This window comes from Furipterus horrens, unplaced genomic scaffold (genome assembly GCF_987537825.1).
Source record: "Furipterus horrens unplaced genomic scaffold, mFurHor1.1.pri manual_scaffold_7, whole genome shotgun sequence".
NCBI lineage: Eukaryota > Metazoa > Chordata > Mammalia > Chiroptera > Furipteridae > Furipterus > Furipterus horrens.
The window spans coordinates 114,271,346-114,289,495 of NW_028327177.1; the positions used below are offsets into that span (position 1 = coordinate 114,271,346).

At 35.3% G+C, this 18,150-nt stretch overlaps 1 protein-coding gene across 2 annotated transcripts in view; it reads left to right on the top strand.

Moving 5' to 3' along the window:
- TOPBP1 (DNA topoisomerase II binding protein 1) overlaps window positions 1-17,680 on the top strand; it is a 58,954-nt gene extending 41,274 nt beyond the window's left edge. For both annotated transcript variants that reach the window (XM_090284327.1, XM_090284328.1), the window contains exons 17-28: window positions 2,825-2,948; window positions 3,728-3,874; window positions 3,990-4,089; window positions 5,342-5,534; window positions 7,810-8,030; window positions 8,884-9,044; window positions 9,240-9,351; window positions 11,285-11,448; window positions 12,173-12,310; window positions 13,795-13,887; window positions 14,061-14,222; window positions 15,823-17,680. In XM_090284327.1, the coding sequence (XP_090140453.1) occupies window positions 2,825-2,948; window positions 3,728-3,874; window positions 3,990-4,089; window positions 5,342-5,534; window positions 7,810-8,030; window positions 8,884-9,044; window positions 9,240-9,351; window positions 11,285-11,448; window positions 12,173-12,310; window positions 13,795-13,887; window positions 14,061-14,222; window positions 15,823-15,966 (1,759 nt within the window). In that variant the 3' untranslated portion in view covers window positions 15,967-17,680. The remainder of the gene's footprint in view (window positions 1-2,824; window positions 2,949-3,727; window positions 3,875-3,989; window positions 4,090-5,341; window positions 5,535-7,809; window positions 8,031-8,883; window positions 9,045-9,239; window positions 9,352-11,284; window positions 11,449-12,172; window positions 12,311-13,794; window positions 13,888-14,060; window positions 14,223-15,822) is intronic.
- The last annotated feature ends 470 nt before the right edge of the window (window positions 17,681-18,150 follow it).

Consider the following 18,150-nt stretch of genomic DNA (forward strand, 5'->3'; position numbering starts at 1 on the left):
ATTTAAAGTTTGTATCAAATCTACTTCTGAAATGAATTTCTCAGACTTGGTGATAGTTAAGAGGGAAAAGACCTTTAATATGCAGAGGTTACAACAGTTATATGTTCAAGTGCAGCTGTCCCAGATGTTTCCTTCTATAAGCCAGGACCAGAATATCCTGAAGAGACCACTAATACTATCTGCTGCCTTTCAGCAGTTAAACATCTAACCAGATCTTCCCAACATCTCAGATGCCGCATCCCCTTTTTATTACAGATATTTACATAACATTCCCTGTACTAAAACAATTTCATAAATATTACTTACCTACTTTTATAATTTGTTTTTAAATCCTCACCTGAGGAAAGAGAGAAAATGAGACATCAGTTGGTTGCCTCCCGTATGTGCCCCGACCAGGGATCCAACTGCAACCTCTTGGTGTACAGGATGACACTCCAACCATCTGAGCCTCCAAGTGAGCCTCCCGGTCAGGGCTACTTTTATAATTAAGAAAAATACAAGTCATAGAAGGCACATAATAATAAAATATGTTCAGTATATAAATGCCTGTGCCTGAGGATGCTAGGAGAAAAGGGAGTAGTCATTTGGATGCGTACATATGTGTGTCACCTCAAATGCTACAGCCACAAGGGTGAAGCATACATGGAGACTCATACCACAAGCAGCATTTCTTCTGGTGATATGACTATCAAGGTTTGTTCACAATTCGCAGAGTTCCAGATTAAGCACAGTAGTATTTCACCAGTTGCTCAGAGGTTGTATGGGTGGTATACTAGTGTATGTTAAAACTGAAAAAAACAAAACAAAAAACCTTGTGTTTATATGTAAAACAGGTTCTAGACTCATTTAATTTTAGTAGACCCTTGAACAATGCAGAGGTGAGGGGCACTAACCCCCTCCTCACGCCCCCCCCCTGCCCCGCCCCCGGCACAGTCAAAAATCCCCATATAACTTTTGACTCCCTGTAAACTTAACTATTAATAACCTATGGATGACTGGAAGCCTTACCAATAACAGTCAATATATATTTTGTTATATGTATTATATACTGTATTCTTAAACAGTATATTTATAAGGAAAATACATTTTACAGTAGTGTATGTATTGGAAAAAAATATGTAAGTGGACCCATGCAGTTCAAACTCATGTTGTTTAAGGGACAGCTGTATATACAACTATTTTTTACTATGTGGGTTTTTGTCAGGACATTAGAAAATCATGTAGGATATGGGGTAATTGTATGTATGGCTATTCCCTAGAAGTTCTAGCATCCCTTGACATTACTTACTAAATGCCAGTGACACCCGCCCCCCGACAGCATACAAACACACATTATTGTTACAACCCAAATTACCCCCACCAATTTCCAAAATAGCTCCTAAACTAAAGTAACAATTTTGCTGAAAGCACTCAGCCTAGACCAGGGGGTGGGCAGGCAGCCATCTGATTTTGTAAGTAAAGTTTTGTTGAAACATAGCCATGCCTATTTGTTTACATACAGGGGTAGGCAAAAGTAAGTTCCCAGTTCACATGGGAAAAGAGGATAAATAAATACAAGGATAAACTGTCTGGCTTACAACTATAAATCTACTTTTGCCCCACCCTGTATTTTCTGTGGCTGCTTTCATACAAGGCAAAGGTTTAGTAGTTATGAAATTGCCCTGCAAACCCTAAAATGTTTATCATCCAGCCTTTTAAGAAAATAATTGCCAACACCCCTTGATCAAAACCATCTATAATCAATGAGATTCTGTCCTTGAAAACCTCTGAGGACTGAAACTCATAATGTATCCATATTATTACAGTGGGTAGTAAACCGAGATGATTTAGGCAAAAAAAATCCTGTTTTCCAGAATTATCTTGATAATTTAAATTTGTATTTTTTTACTTCACTACAGAAAGACAATTACTAGGAAGCTAACAGCTAAATTAGGCAAGGTATTTTACTATTTTTAAGGAGTGTGGGCTGTGGGAAATAGAGATGTTTATAATTTAGGAGGAAATATTTTTTAATTCATTTAATTTGGCTATCTAAAAAAATTCAGAGATATTTCTTATTTAGAAAGGGGAAAGTGTGTTGTGTCCATAAAGAAAAACTTCTGTTTATTTTGGTGATTATATTTAGAAATACAAATTTTACTTCCCCTTTGGTTTTTACTTTGTATTTTGCAGGATGGTATATTTTACATTTTTTAGATTATTTTCTTAGGTCAGTAGAATATTATATATAGGAAGAATCAGGAGATCATAGCACAATAAAGTAGTTAAAAGGGTGAGTTTTGAAGTCAAACCTGGCTCTACCACTTATTCACTGAATATCCTTGAACATATTACTTAACCATGCCCTTCTGATTTCTTACCTGTGAAATAGATAACTAATGCCAGAGTTCCAGGGTTGTTGTGAGGAATGGATGGGGGATAATGATGTGTAAAGTACATGGTCTGTTATGGGGTGTTGAGCAGATGTGCCATGAATATTGACTGCCAAAAACTATAAGACAGATTGAATGCTTCAATTTGAAAATAACTTTATTATTACTATAAAGTTATATTTATTATAAGAAGTTGAAACAATTCAGAAAAGTATAAAGAAGAAAGTATTTTAAAATATATCCTTCCAAATACCTCTCTGCACATAAATTCCTAGAAATCTGTGTATAAAATTTGGCTAAAAAAGTGGAGGCTATCATTTAATATTCTTGCTTATGCTAGTTCCTGAAGGTTTTGTGAAGGTCAGAATATTCTATTCATAGTGAGTAATGATCATAAACTAATGTAGATATTTCTCTTAGTTATTTGGTTTTCATACTTGGTGGTTTATCAGGTGGAGTTTTGATGAAACAGTGACCCATTTCATCTATCAAGGGCGACAAAATGACACTAATCGAGAGTATAAATCTGTAAAAGAAAGAGGAATACACATTGTTTCAGAGCACTGGCTTTTAGAAGTAAGCAATGCTTTTTATACTCCCCAACTGTTAAATGGAAATGTAGACGAACATTATTTGAAGGTATAAACCAGTTGCAGTGTATGTAAAAAAAAGTTTATTATCCTTAGCTACTTAACAGTGCACATCTCATTTCTTAGGCATCATAAACCTCAGATCTTTATTCCTTAAATACATAAGTCTTTAATGGGTACTCTTTCTGAGTCTCTGATTCTGTTCACTAATTAGAAACGATATGAAAGAAAATATAATTTGAGAATTAATTAATGTATATATTTACTAATATCATTTAGAATTTTTTTTTTCCTCTTTCTGGGTATTCCTTGGAATGTGGTTGATTCTTTGGCAAAAGCATAGAAATAGTTAAGATTTTATGCTTTAGTGGAAATGACATTGAAAGGTTGGGTGTTCGATTCCCGGTCAGGGCATGTACATAAGTTACAAGTTCAATCCCGAGTCAGGGCACATATGGCAGGCAACCAGTCCATGTTTTCTCACTCACTCTCTAAAATCTGTAAATGTTTGTTGTTGTTTTTTTTAAGTGAGAACAATATTAAATGTAAACTGTAATTGAAAATTAAGAAATTTTTTAAAAAGTGAGAAAAGTTTGTCTTTTGTATAATGGAATTTTTTAGTATCAACTAGTTTTTGAAACTTTTAATTTTGCAAAATTTTATTGTCTTATTACCTAATGTATTGGTTATCCTTATCCAAGGTAATATGATTTATTCTCTTAAGATTTTTTAAGCCCTGTTTTAAAGCACACCATTGTATTGCAGTGTGCCCAAGAGTATAAACACCTTCCTGAATCTCTGTATCCACATACTTATAATCCCAAAATGAGCTTGGATATCAGCACGGTGCAAGATGACAGACTCTGTAATAGCCGCCCGCTCTCAGCTGACGGAACAACGAAGGATGATGAGGTAGATAATATGGATGGTACATTTTCCCCTCATTGAGCTGAGCGTACAATCATATTATTGTGAAACCTTATACAATGGCTTGGTTTGAGCAATTGTAATTTTTCTCTTTCAATAGCCAGATCATTTTCCTGTAGAAGAAAATGATACAGATAATATGACCACCAGTAATGAAGTAGCAACATCAAATGAAAATGGAAGGAATGACTCTAAAGGAGGTAAAATAGTTTAAATGAAAAAAAAAGTTTTAATATATGATTCCTTTGCATCAGATGGAAAAATAAGTCATTTTCTATCGTGCTAAATAGAAGTAAAGCATATATTTGAGGATTAATTGAGGTTGTTCCATGCCACTCGTTAAGTAATCATTTGCAAAGCTTTAAGTGTGAAATTTGTGGAACTAGGTATTGTACAGAGTTAGCATAATATAGCCCTATTTTCTTAAAGATAGGTGGAATTGGTGAATTAAAAAATTTTTTTACTTTGGTTCAGTTTTTTTTAGTGATATTCAGGAAGTTTTAATATATGTACAGTGTATTTTAACATAGTCACATGGTTTCAAAGGTATAGGAGGAGGTATAAAGAGTTTCTCCTAACTTCCAGTATTACTGATGTCTTGTGTATCCTCCTAAGGCTGTTTTATGCATACCTCATCATAGATACTAATATTCTCTCCTTCCATACTTTTAAAAAAAATACATAAATGGTAGACTAGTATATATGCTGTTTTATACTTTGATCTTGATCTTTTTAACAGTTCAGTTTGTGGAATGTTTCACATTGGTACATAAGAGCTTCTTCAGTCTTTTTTTTTTTTTTTGATAACTGTATAATATTCATTGTGTGAATGGCCCGCTTTACTCAGCCAGTCCCTTGTTGATGAGCATCTAGGTTATTTCTAATTTCCTGCTATTATAAAGAGGGCTGTAATGAAGTCTTACATCTGTAGGTGTCCTCTTTTTAATGGATTATTTTCTATTTTCCATACTCATCCTACCTTACCAGAGCTTTCCCTAAGACTTACCTATTTAGTTACTCCGACTCTGTTCATTCCAAAAATATTTTAGTACCTATTTTAGTGTTTTGTCTATAAGGAACCCAAAGATAAATATATTGTGTGTGTTCTTAAGGATTATAGGGGAAAATCACATACATAAATGATTGTAGTACATAACGTCAGAGTGTAAGAAGCAGACAGGGAGCCCTACAAAAGAGATAATCGCTTTGCAAGTCTTAGCAAAGTGTCTTCAAAAGACTTCTTGATTCTTTCATACAGTGCTTGTGGTAAGGGCTGCAGTATTCATGGTCTCAGTACATTACTATAGCCTGTAAGTAAATATTCAGTAAATGTCAAGTTAATAAATTTGTTCAACCAAATCTAGACAAAAGAGTTAATGTGAATAAGATGTGATTTTATTATTAAAAAAAAGAGAAACTTATCTTGATTGGTACATTTGTTTATGTTTTAAGTTCTGACACAGACCTTGGAGATGAGAGAGAATTTCCAAAAGCAGCTGCAGGAGATAATGTCTGCAACATCCATAGTGAAACCCCCAGGGCAGAGGACGTCCCTCTCCAAAAGTGGTTGTAACAGTGCCTCTTCCACCCCTGACAGCGCTCCCTCCGCCCGCAGTGGGCGCAGCCGCGTCCTAGAGGCCCTGAGGTATGCACCTGTTACTCGCCGTGGTGGCAGAAAGGAGTGACTAGATGACTGGAGAGAAAGGTAGCTCCTTACATAGGTACTTACTGGCTCAGTTTCATGAGTTAATCCTAATTTTGCTTTATTTTTTTTTTTTAATTAGTAAAGCAGAAGTTTAGAATATCAAGACCACTAAAAGGGTTATACTACTGGGCCTTATTTAGTCCAAAAAATATAGAGTTGGCAAAAACAGTTTTACAGTTGTGAGTATGTGAAACACAGTTTATTCTTGTATTATTCATACAAACTATAAACCTACTTTTGTCAACTCCTTTATATTATATTCAAATATTACCTTCCTTGATTTTCCCTCTTCCCTCCCTTGTTCTGAGCAGTTCTGGACTTCTTAATTGCAGGCAGGAAACAGAGGTTTTGTTCCTTACCAAGCAGTGCTTCATCATGAGGTGTGATTTAAACAGTTACAGTATTTCTTACTGGAACTACATGTATTTTGTATCTATTCATTTAGCTTCCAGGAAATATGATTACAGATCTTAGTGTGATGTGACATAAGTTTAGCAGCATTACTTTATCTTTTTCCTGATAGAAAATTCTGTAATTATATGATTATCATGGGATTTAACATCTTGAATTAAGCTATGAATTTCTTATTATAAGTATATTTCATGAAGCTAATTTTTTTTATCTGAGTACTGAGTAACAGTAATATACTTCTGGTCATGTTTTATTATAGAGAACCTAAATATTGTGCCAAGTTAGAGTAAATACCCTGAGAATAAAAGGCTATCTTCTTTTTGAGGCAAGCGAATTCTTAGGGAGTATATCAGTTTTGGTAAATTATTTTTACTAAGATTTTATATGTGTGTGTATCTGTGTAATTAAGTTATATATATATATACTGTATTTTTCGCTCCATAAGATGCATTTTTTCCCTCAAAAGTGGGGGCAGGGGGGGAGTGTCTGTGCGTCTTATGGAGCGAATATTGCGTCACAGACCATGATGTGTATTACCTGACCTGTCAGCAGTGGCGACAGCTGTTGGAAGAGGAAGCCCGTGGGCCCATGCAAAAACCCCTGGGGATGCTTAAATGTCCCATTTTACTGCTGAAACTCAGGGTGTCTGGTCAGTATGAAGGTAGCGAAGAAAGTGGTATCAGTGATGGTGAGCAACTGAGCTTCATAAATTCTGACACTAGCGATGATGAGTTCTTGGGGTTCCCACAAAACTAGAAGAGTACTTGAACCTTAAAGTCTCTCCTCATTTGTTAATGACAGTGATTATGGTTCTTAATACTGCTGTTCACTGCTGTTCACTTTACATGGTTGAAATATTATTCTGTTAATTTTATTAAATATTTTAGTACACCATTTGGGTCAGAAATATTTTTTTGTTTGTTTTCCTGTAAACCTAGGTGCATCTTTATAGTGCAAAAAATATGGTATAACATGCATGAGTATTTGTGTATATATATGTTGGAAGATTTGTTATATATCTTGAAAGAGTTGGAATTCTACCTACTCTCCAGTGGAATTGCTACAATTAAACCATAAAACATGCTTTACTTGAGTTCAGTGTAAGGCTGGTCTACCTGAGACCTCTGGGAGGTTTGGTTACCAAGAGCTAAAAGGTCCTACTTTTAAAGTAGTATTTACAGTACACTTCCCGTGTAATTATAGTTATTATTTCAAGTAATAAAAATACATCTACCAGTAAGCAAAGTAACCAGTTTCCTAAACACTACCATGTTTTCCTAAGCCTATATAAGAATGAAAACTCCCATTTTTAAATGCAGTAGTCATTTGAAATATTTTTTTTTTTTTTACAATGAACTTTTTTCCCCCTCTTTGAAGTTTTAAATACATGGACATTGAGTCAAAATATGTGTTTTGGTATTTTTCGCTCACTAAAACAGATAACTTTCTGGGAGAAACTTTTTTCTTTTTTTTTTTAATTCCTTATTTATTGACTGAGAGAGAGATTAATTTGTTGTTTCACTTATTGATGCATCCCATGGTTCCTTCTGGTATGTGCCCTGACTAGGGTTCAGCCCCGTAACTTTGGCATATTGGGACCAGCTGAGCTAGCCAGGGCCAAGGGAGAAACATTTTAAAAAGAAAAAAATTTCCCTAAGTTTATTTATTCAATAGCTTTAAGTGCTTACTGTGTGCTAGATGGGCATATGAAGGTGAACCACAAATGTACAGTCTTAACTTCAGGAACTTATGAATGTGGATTTTGTTATGGCTCTCTATTAAAATTGTCACTTTTATTCCTTAGGCAGTCTCGTCAAATAGTACCTGATGTCAACACAGAGCCCTCCCAAAATGAACAAATCATTTGGGATGACCCTACAGCCAGAGAGGAGAGGGCAAGGCTGGCCAGCAATTTGCAGTGGCCTAGTTGTCCCACACAATACTCTGAACCTCAGCCTGATATTAAAAAATTTGAGGACTTTCCTTTCAAGGAGCCTTTCCATGATTTAAAAATTGCTGAACAGGGTAATGAGAAAGAAATCTATTTACTTCTTTGTATTAAGTACATGTTGACCTCTTGAAAATAAACAGATAAGCACGTTGTGGTTTTCTGAATTGTACATGCAAATGAAAAACTTACTGGATATTTCTGATTTTGGTTTAAACTTAAGAGTCAGAAAAATAATTTTAAGTTGAGGTAATTAGTTTATAAGTAAATTGAAGAATATTTTTTGTTTTTTAAATTTGGAAATTTAGGATTGGGCATTATTTTCCAGACATGATTTTCACTGTTATTCTTTCTCTCATTTTAGTCCTTTTTGCACTTGTTTTTTCTCCTGATCATCTTATTTTCATTTAAGTTTTCTAAATTCTACTCAGCACGTATGTACACTTATTCTTTGGATTTGTATGAGTTTATTTCTGAACATCTCCCCCCCGCCCCACACACACACTTTTTCTTCTTCCTTGGGCTTTACCTTGAAAACAAAATGTTTCCTATATCTCATCTTTGGTCACCCCCCACCCCCTTCACATCAATAGATTATTTCTCTTACTAGATACATAGATTACTCTCTGCTTCTAATTTTCTCCAAGTGCAGCTTTGCTTTTATTTTACAAACTTTGGATACTTTTTACTGATGAAAGCTTGGTATTTACAGAAAAGGTTGCGAGAAGCCCACAAATAATATCATTTGCCCTTTTAATGCTAATTAATTGCATTTATTTATTAGCTCTAGAAATAGGCTGCTCCTTTTGCATGTACTTTTTACATTCCAGAATTTCATTTCATTTTGGCTAAGACATATGAGACTATTTCCCAGAATACATTCTTAGTCGTGTTTGGGTAACACCACACTGCAACATTTATTGCCCTCAGCTATGCAAGATCCTGGAAATGTGTGTGTGACTGAAGCTCCAAAACACTCTGAAGAACTGGAAACTCCAATAAAAGACAGCCACCTGATCCCTACGCCTCAGGCCCCGAGTATTGCCTTCCCCCTAGCCAACCCACCTGTGGCTCCACATCCTGGAGAAAAGGTTTGTTTATCCTTAGTATGGTGATGGGGCTTACGGATATTGCTGTTAGGCTGCATTCAAAATATGTTGGTATCAACATTAAGGGTTCATCAAGTGTTGAACTCAGAAGACTAAATAAATGTTAACTGTAAAAGAACTATATACCTGATAACTTATTAGTGTTATTTTTTCTAAAATAAAACTTCTATTTTTCAGATTATAGCAATAGAGGAGACTCGTGAAGATTTTAAAAAACAGTACACATTTCAGTTGTCATCTCTGAATCCTCAAGAACGTATTGATTATTGTCATCTGATTGAGGAACTAGGTACAAGTATTTTACTTAAGTCAAAACAAAAATGTGCCAACAGTAATCTTATTTAAAAGGCAAATATGGTTGATACCAGTATCATTTTTGTAAGATACAGAAACTGAGAGACAAAAAAGATGGTTGATTTGTCTGAGACTATAACTGAGGTAGCATTAGAACTTTTATTTTATAAAGCTGTAATAATCTAAATCTGAAGTTGCTGGGTCATAGGATTTAAAGGTTTAAATTGAAACTAGCCATTAAGGTTTAAGAATCTTTCGTGCTGCTTCTAGCACTTATTTGTTTATTGATGAAGCCTTAGACCAAATCAATGAAATTACAGACTTATAATGTAAGTAAAACCACATTTTAATGAAGTTGAAGGTATGTGGCGGTATTCTTACTGCACTAGTTGTCAGGCTCTCAACCTGAAGTCACTCTAGAAGCAGCATACCAGCAAGGTAAGCTGGCACTCTGTAGCCGCATATTTAGTGCTGTCTGTCCTTTTAAAAATGTAGAGAGCCATGATAAAGATTTCTGTCTGCCCTAACTGGTGTAGCTCAGTGGGTTGACCAGGATGGAAAGGTCTCTGGTTCGATTCCCAGTCAGGGCACACGCCTGGGTTGTGGGCCAGGTCCCTGATTGGGGGCAGGCAAGAGGCAACCAATTGATGTTTTTCTCCCTTTCTCCTTTCCTTCCCCTCTCTAAAAATAAATAAGTAAAACCTTTTTTTTAAAGGTTTCTTTCAAATACAATTGTACACTTGAGAAACTATGTTTCTTGGAAACTATTCAGGTGGAACATTTTGTTCCCAGTTGCCTATTAAGTTAGATGGAATTATAAGTCCGGATTGCGAAACTTTACCAAAGAGCTCACCAAAAATGGAACACTGAGGTGTCTGTCTTCTGTAGATGGTTCCATGTCTTCAAGCTCTGGGCAAGACTAATAGCAATTAGCATAAAATTGTCTAGAAGAGGACGCAGAACAGGGGTAGAGTATAGATTATGCTGGAGTTGGAAGTCTGTGACTATAGGGTTTCTGATACAGATGAAAAGAGGTCTTCACTTCATAAAGGAAACAGCTGGGATGAACGGATACACATAAATCAATCTAGTATGTTGTTTGCGTCACAGAATAAATTTGTCATAATAGAATTAGATACTGAATATGGAATTTTTACGTTATTGTTCTTGTGCTATCTCAGTGATCCTGGGTGAGTTACTCTTACTGTGTCCCATGTAAATTGCAGGTAATAATAATGTCATAAAGTTGTGAGGATTAAGTGAGTTAATAATCTTGAGTACTTTGAACAGTTCCTGGCCTATAGCAAGTGCTCAAAAAGTATTGCTGCTATTTTTAGTCATCTCTAAAGCCATGAGTTTAGATATTCTGTTAAAATCTCAGCAAGTCCTTGATGTATCTCTGCCTAACCAGCAGTCAAGCTGTAAAGTATAAATCAACACCATGTTTTGCATAAGCTTCTATTTGCTGTCTTCTTTCTTTACTTCAAGTCAGGCTTCATACATTTATATGTAAGAGGAGATTTCAGCTCCTGCCTGCTGCTTTCTCTCTACCTAGTATGTATACTTTATTTCCCTCCCAAGCTTCTCTGTTGGTCAGCTGACCTTATTTCCATTCAGAAAAAGATTTTTTCTGCTTTTAGTCTGTAGGTGTCCCTTTTTGACTTCCATCTCTCTGGTTATCTATATTCAGTACTTAAAATTGCTAAGGTAGTTGAAACCTAAGAAATACAACAATCAGCTGCAATATGTGGCCCTTGTTTATATTGTTTTTTGTTTCATTTTTAAAGACTAATCGTAATGCAGTGCAGGCAGGAAAATTTGAACAAAGATTTGGTATTGAAATAGCAAAGAATTTTTGTTCATTATTTTAGATCTAATAATGACATCGTGGCTGAATGAGAAAATTTCCCAACTTTTCTCTACTTCAGGTGGATTAGTAATAGAGAAGCAGTCCTTTGATCCCAACTGTACACACATTGTTGTGGGACATCCACTTCGAAGTGAGAAGTATTTAGCTGCAGTGGCAGCTGGGAAGTGGGTGCTTCATCGCTCCTACCTTGAAGCATGCAGGACTGCTGGGTGCTTCATGCCGGTGTGTATTCAAATTAACGTAAAGGGTCATTTTCTTTCAAAGTGAATATCTTAATAATTGATTCCAGTACATACACAGACCATTTGTGTAACTGAAATTAATGATGACAATTGGAGTATAGCAGTTTTGTATGGTCCACATTAAAAGATAAAGCCAAAAAAAATTTTAAGTATTAAGACCTGATTCCTAGTTGTTAGTTTGATTTTAATTTTGAATTTTTTAAAAAATGGAAACAACATCAGCAAATATTAAGATGATCTCACTAAGCTTATATCTTTACCACTAGCTAATTAAATATTAAACTAATTATTTGAAATATTTTGGTTCCTGACTAACCATCAGTTATATCCATCATGTAGTTTTTGAAGGTTTTAATCAAGATGTCTAGGAATCTCTTCTGTGGACAGATAATCAAGCTGTTAACAGACATATTTCCTCTAAGATCATGTCCTGCTCTGAAGTTCTTACAGTGGGCGAAGCCCAATAATCTAAACATTGCCAATTGTGTTTCTTAGAAATGTATCCAATATTTTTTAAATTTCTAATTAAAAACCACATATACATGGCTCTCATATAAAGCCAAATTAATCTACATTTCCTCCATGCTTATAAAATGGTGCTTATTTAAGTATTCTCAACAATTGAATGTAGTTTTTAACTCTCAATAGATCATAAACTCCTGATGACTATTGTAGGAACTCAGTTTGTTGGACCAATTCTCTAGGAAGAAGACTATGAATGGGGAAGTAGTTCCATACTTGATGTTTTGACTGGAATCAGTGTACAGCAACGAAAACTAGCACTTGCAGCGATGCGATGGAGGAAAAAAATCCAACAAACACAAGAACCAGGCATTGTTGAGGTACTAACGTACATTATTATGGAGGCAGTATAAAGGGCATTCAATGTCATGACTTTCAGTAAGGTTTTTTTTTTGTTTTTGATTTTGTTTTTTTTAAGAGAATGTGCTTGACATAATAATAATTCTATTTGTATTTTATCCCTAGATTGATATATTTGGTTTGGGTGTTCTAAATTGAGTTTAATTTATTTTTCTAATCATGATTGACAGTAAGATTATATATAAAATGTCGATAATTCTTTTCTTTTAATTTTTTATTTTTAGAGAGGGGGAGGGAGGGAGAAAAAGGAGAGAAACATTGATCAGTTGCCTCTAGCACGGACTCCTACCAGGGACTGAACCAGTGAGTGACCTTTTGCTTTGTGGGACAATGCTGAAATGAGCCACACCAGTCAGGGCAATGTTAGTAATTCTTTTAAAAATAGTATAGCTGTAAAATGTGACCCATCGTATGTTTCTTCCAAAGAATCCTTTCAGCATCCAGCTTCAGGGGTTCTTAACTTGGGGTCTACAGACTCTCACAAAGAAGTTTATAGATTAAATTCAGGAAGGCTATACACTTTAGATGAAGGAAAAGTAAATACATCCTTATTTTTATTAATCTCTAATTAAAAGTTAGCATTTCCTTTAGTTATAAATCTAGGCAACAAATCACAACACTGTTAATAGTACCTGTGACTTTGCCCTAAGAGGGAAAATAAAAAGGTATTTTTACTTTGCATTATAATTGTAAGTATATTAAAGTGTTTATTTTCACTACTCTAAAATTATAGTAGTTATTTGACTCACAGCTAGTTTTCATTTAATGCATTAATGTAGAAGCCCATCTATTATGTCACAATGCTTTAAAATTTTTATAATTTTCAATAAATTATTTCCTGTGTATCCTTTATATTTCATTTTGAACATTTAAATAAAAATATTCATATGGTATAGAAATTACACAACAAAGGTATGTAGGTTTTGTCAGACTATAAAAGGAGTCCGTGGCTCACAGAAAGGTTAAGAAACCCCAAGTTCAGTAATCTTTGTGGTATTGTGAGTTCTCTGCTTCTCCATGTCCTTGTTAGCCTTGATTCTTTTTTAGAGTAATTCAACCGTATATTTCGGTTTGCAAATATTTTCAAGAGAAATATAACAGAGGCTTTATGTAATCTAAGAAGCTGTGCTTTAGGCTCTACTCTTGATTAATTATAAGAAAAAAATACTAGAAATGACTAAAACAAAGCAACTTGACTTTGGTTTAATGTTTATTCACTAAATCATTTTCCTTCATTCTTCAAGTATTTATTGATGACTTACTGTGTGCCAGGCAGCTAGCTCTGTGTTTCAAAGTCTTCTGACCAGAGACAGTTACCACTGTGGCAAAAGTAAAGATTCTAAGATTATTCATTGACGGAAAACTACATTTACAGATAAAATATTATCTGTATTTTGTCATTTATCTTCCATGCAGTCCCACCATATTATTTTTTTATTTTTAGGGGGCCTTTAGCGGGTGGAAGGTTATTTTACATGTTGCTGATCAGTCCCGAGAAGCAGGATTCAGACGTCTGCTTCAGTCCGGAGGAGCTAAGGTTTGTATTGAATCAATTCATTGAGTTTTTCACATGAATTATTTCCTAACCAAGGTTGCTGTGATCAGGTTCTGGTTTTCTGTATGTAGAGAGAGAGTAATCCTTATTTACAGAGGATACAGTTGAGTTAGTTTGGGATACGGAGACACTGATGCCTCTTGCTTTTTTATTAGGTGCTACCGGGTCATTCTGTGCCTTTACTTAAAGAAGCCACCCATCTCTTTTCTGACTGTAATAAACTGAAATCAGATGACTCTGGAGTTATTATAGCAGAAGCTGCTGCCCAGAATGTGTACTGCTTGAAAACAGAATACATTGCTGATTATCTTACACAGGTTGGTACGATTCTATCTCTGACTCCCTCATTACCAAAGATCTGCTTATCTGCATAGAGAAGTAACTGCACATCAAAACCCTCAGCTTGTTATTAATACAGTGTTAGTCTCCTGTTACTCTGTTTAACCCCTTTCAGTTTTACTGTTTTGTTTTTTTAATAATGAACATATATATAATAACATTTAGCTTGGAAGTTAAATATGAGCTAGATATAAAAATCTAGGTGTCTCTAAAAGTGTTCTTTTATACGTGGAAATATAAACAAAGCAGAAATAGATTCTAAGAGTCCAAGGAGAAACATTTACCTAAGCGTCCTTCTTTAGTTTTCTTGACCTTTTGCATTGATATACAGAAACACCTGTGTTAGACACTAAGGGAAAGCAAGCACTTGCTGTATGGAGGGCTCATTACACTCGTGTAGTGAGTGGCCCATGTTGTATGATTTGAACAGACAAGGAAGAATCTTCCTGACACCAGAGTTCCTAACATGCCATCAGGAATAAGCAAGGTATGACACATGATCATAAATACCTTTACTGTAAAGGATTTCTAACAGAATGGCAGAAATAAAGGGAAGCCAGAACTCAACCTGCCTTGCAATTTTTGCTGCTTGTGTTCGGGAGTTGCTCTGGGTTTAAAGGAAATATTTAAACATAAGCATGAAGCCTTTGTCATAAACCAGTGGGGCATACTGAGTCTCATCCCCTCTAAAATTCCTGATCACTTCAGGTATATGGCTGCCATCTAAGACAAAAGCTGGTCTTTACTAATGGCTGGTCATAATTAACTGTACTGGGCAATGTTTTGTACATGCATTCTCATTTTACTTTTTTCTTACATAGGAGAGTGTATAAAACATATGTACTGGCTAAAGAGTAGCAAAATGTCATCTAGTTGCCCAGGTTAAGAATTAGAAGATTGCACTTCCTGTTGCATCTTTCTCCTTAACCCCGGAAGCAGTCGCTCTCTGACTTGCGTGGCCCTGCCTGTCTCAGGGTTATAATGTGTGTCAGGTACTAGCTGTCTGGAGGAATACGTTGTGTTATCGTGACAGTCTGTTTTATTTGTGGGAGGAGGGTTGTGAGAAAAACGTAGGGTTTTGGAGTTAGAGAACTATATGAATTTTGGCTTTGCCACCTGGGTAGTTGTGTAACATTGTGTTATTTAACGTTTTTATCTGTACATGGAGAATAAAAAACACCACTCATGTGTTTAATGTAAAGATCAAGTAAGAATTCAGTAAAAAGGCTTTTTCAAAAATTACCTAACCATACTGTCTCACACTTAATAACTATAAATTGTATTTTTTCATATTTTCTATATTCTTTATTTAATCCATATTTTACAGATAAAACCATTATTAAGGTCTGAGCTAGCCCTGCTCTGCCTGAGCTCCTTTTTCTGATAGGTGTGACAAGTGATAAATGGCATGCCTTGAAAGACAAATGTTTTCTTTGCAAGAACCTAGGAATTAATTTACATTTTTCTTTTAAAGTTCCTGTGGTCAAAAAGCAGACTAAAGGAATCTATAACCTGAACATTTAACAGTTTGGAATCTGAAAAAAATAATAATGTAGGGTTTTTCTCCCTCTTTCATAGGAAACCCCTCCTCCAGTAGAAAATTACTATCTACCAGAAGCTGTTTCATTTCTTCAGAATAATAAGGAACCCGGGCCTGGATCACCACAAAAGAGAAAAGCTCCTACAGAGAACAATAATATCAAACGACCTAGAGTACACTAATCATATCTACTCTTTAGTTACTGAACTGTATATGTTTTTAAATTAAGAGCCTGTTACTGTGATTTCTGTAATAATGTAGACAAGCACATGAAGAATTTAGCTTCAGAGTGTAATGATGACCCTGCTTGAAGTTAGTTTTTAACACCTGAAATTTTAATCAGTGAAATATTAACTGTTCATGAAAAATTAACTGTTCCTGAATGGAGAGTTACTTGAAACAACAAAATACAACCCTCAGCTAACTTGCCATTGAACCACACTGAAGTGTGCAGAAGCCTTTTTATGTATTTATCTTCTTGTAAATATCTGAGGCTGTAGCTTAGTGAAAGTTTTATTAGCAAGGTGATGGATTTTGCCTTAAAACGCCTGCTTTAATTCATAACAAGGGAGTTGTCAATTGGGATTTATTGATGTTCTCCCTGATTTTTAACTTCTCACCACTTTTACCTCTTTTAACAGGAGCCTGAGCACAAGGTTTAATGAAGAGCTGAGGCTTTAACCTTAAAATGTGTGTGTATATATGTATATGTCTGTTTATACAAATCTCCATGATGTTTGCTAAGTTTGGATGCCAAGCTTGGAAAATAAAGACAATAAAGAATAAAGGTAGTGACTTAGATTAGTTTTAAGATAGGTAAGTTTTTAATAAGAAAAAGGTTCTGGCATTCATTCTCTTGTTGAAACAGTGAATTGTAAAACTGCTTAGAAAGCGAATTGCTAGTTATGTTTCTGATGTTTATTATTTATTTAGAATATTGTTCTATTGGGTTAAAAAAAAACCTTATTAGAACCACAAAATTGCATTAGCCTTTATTATCAGATACTACCTACATGCATTACCACAGGCTTCCAAATATAAAGCTACTTCATACCGTGTAAGGGACCAACCAGAGTCAGTCAGGACCATAACTTGTTAAATTCATGATGATTCTTCCTTTGGAAGGCATACTCAGAGTGAAGGGTCTAAGTCCTTAACCTAGACCAGTGATTTTCAACCTTTCATCTCATGACACACAAACTAATCACTAAAATTCTGTGGATCACAAAAAAGTACATTTTTTTACCACCGACTCAAAAAAAGGGGGTGATGGTATAAATTTGATTCATTCACACTGAACAGTTATTACATTAGCTGGTGCCCTTTTTTTGACAGTCTAAGGGAAAAGAGGTCAGTGCCCCTGACTAGTTAGTTAGGTATATGTTGCATGTTTTAAAAATTATTGCAGCACACTAGTTGTAAATCACTGACCTAGACACGAAAAGCCTGAAAGGAGAAGGTGTTCTCCCTGCCACTCAAGGATTGGCCCCTTGCCCTGGTTGGACACGTACAGAAGGCAGCGAATCGATGTTCCTCCCTCCCTTCCTCTTTCTCTTTAAAAAAAAAAAAAAAAATCAATAAATATATAGCCTTGCGTGGGAGTTAGAGAACTGGCTCCTGAAAGCATTTAGCTTTGAGCTGGTGCACAGCTTAAGACAGTACAAATTCCTACACAAATAGGTGTAGCATTGCTGTGTAAACCGCGCTGCCCTCTCCCAGACAAAAACCTCATGGCCTGCTTTCATCAGAGCCGTTTCATGTTAGCTGGGACATTTCCCTGAATGTCACCAATTACAAATTCTTTGAAGTAGTTAATACTCTTCAAAACTTCTTGGTGAACACACTGTTGATGTTATGACCCTCTTTCTATCCCAGATAAAATTACCTAATGTATCATTTCCTGCTAAAATTGTGAACTATTTTCTCATTTGATGTCTTAAGACACACAGTTTACAATTTTAAGGCTCATGATCTCAGCTTTTTCTGACTCCAGAATCTACACAGCCTCTATAAACCGTTTCAACTCTGGCTGTAACTATCCTAATGCTGAGCAAGGTCTTCCTGCATGCAAATGATTTAAAGTGCAGATAGTTCTTTCGTTTAAAAAGGAAAAAGCACTTCCCTTGATTATCCTAATTCCTAGTTTCTCCTCAGAATTGCTACAGTATTTTAATCTATGATACTCGTAATTATCACTTTATATTCTTCCTTGAAGTTCCTTATGCTTTATTCTAATCTCGCCAACATTAATTCAACAAAGGTGACTCCTTAGCCTGGAAGGCAGTGCTTGGGATTCAGGAGCAAACCATTCAGACCACATGCCCTCAAAGTCTAACCCCCGTGTGACTGTATTAGGACACAGGGCC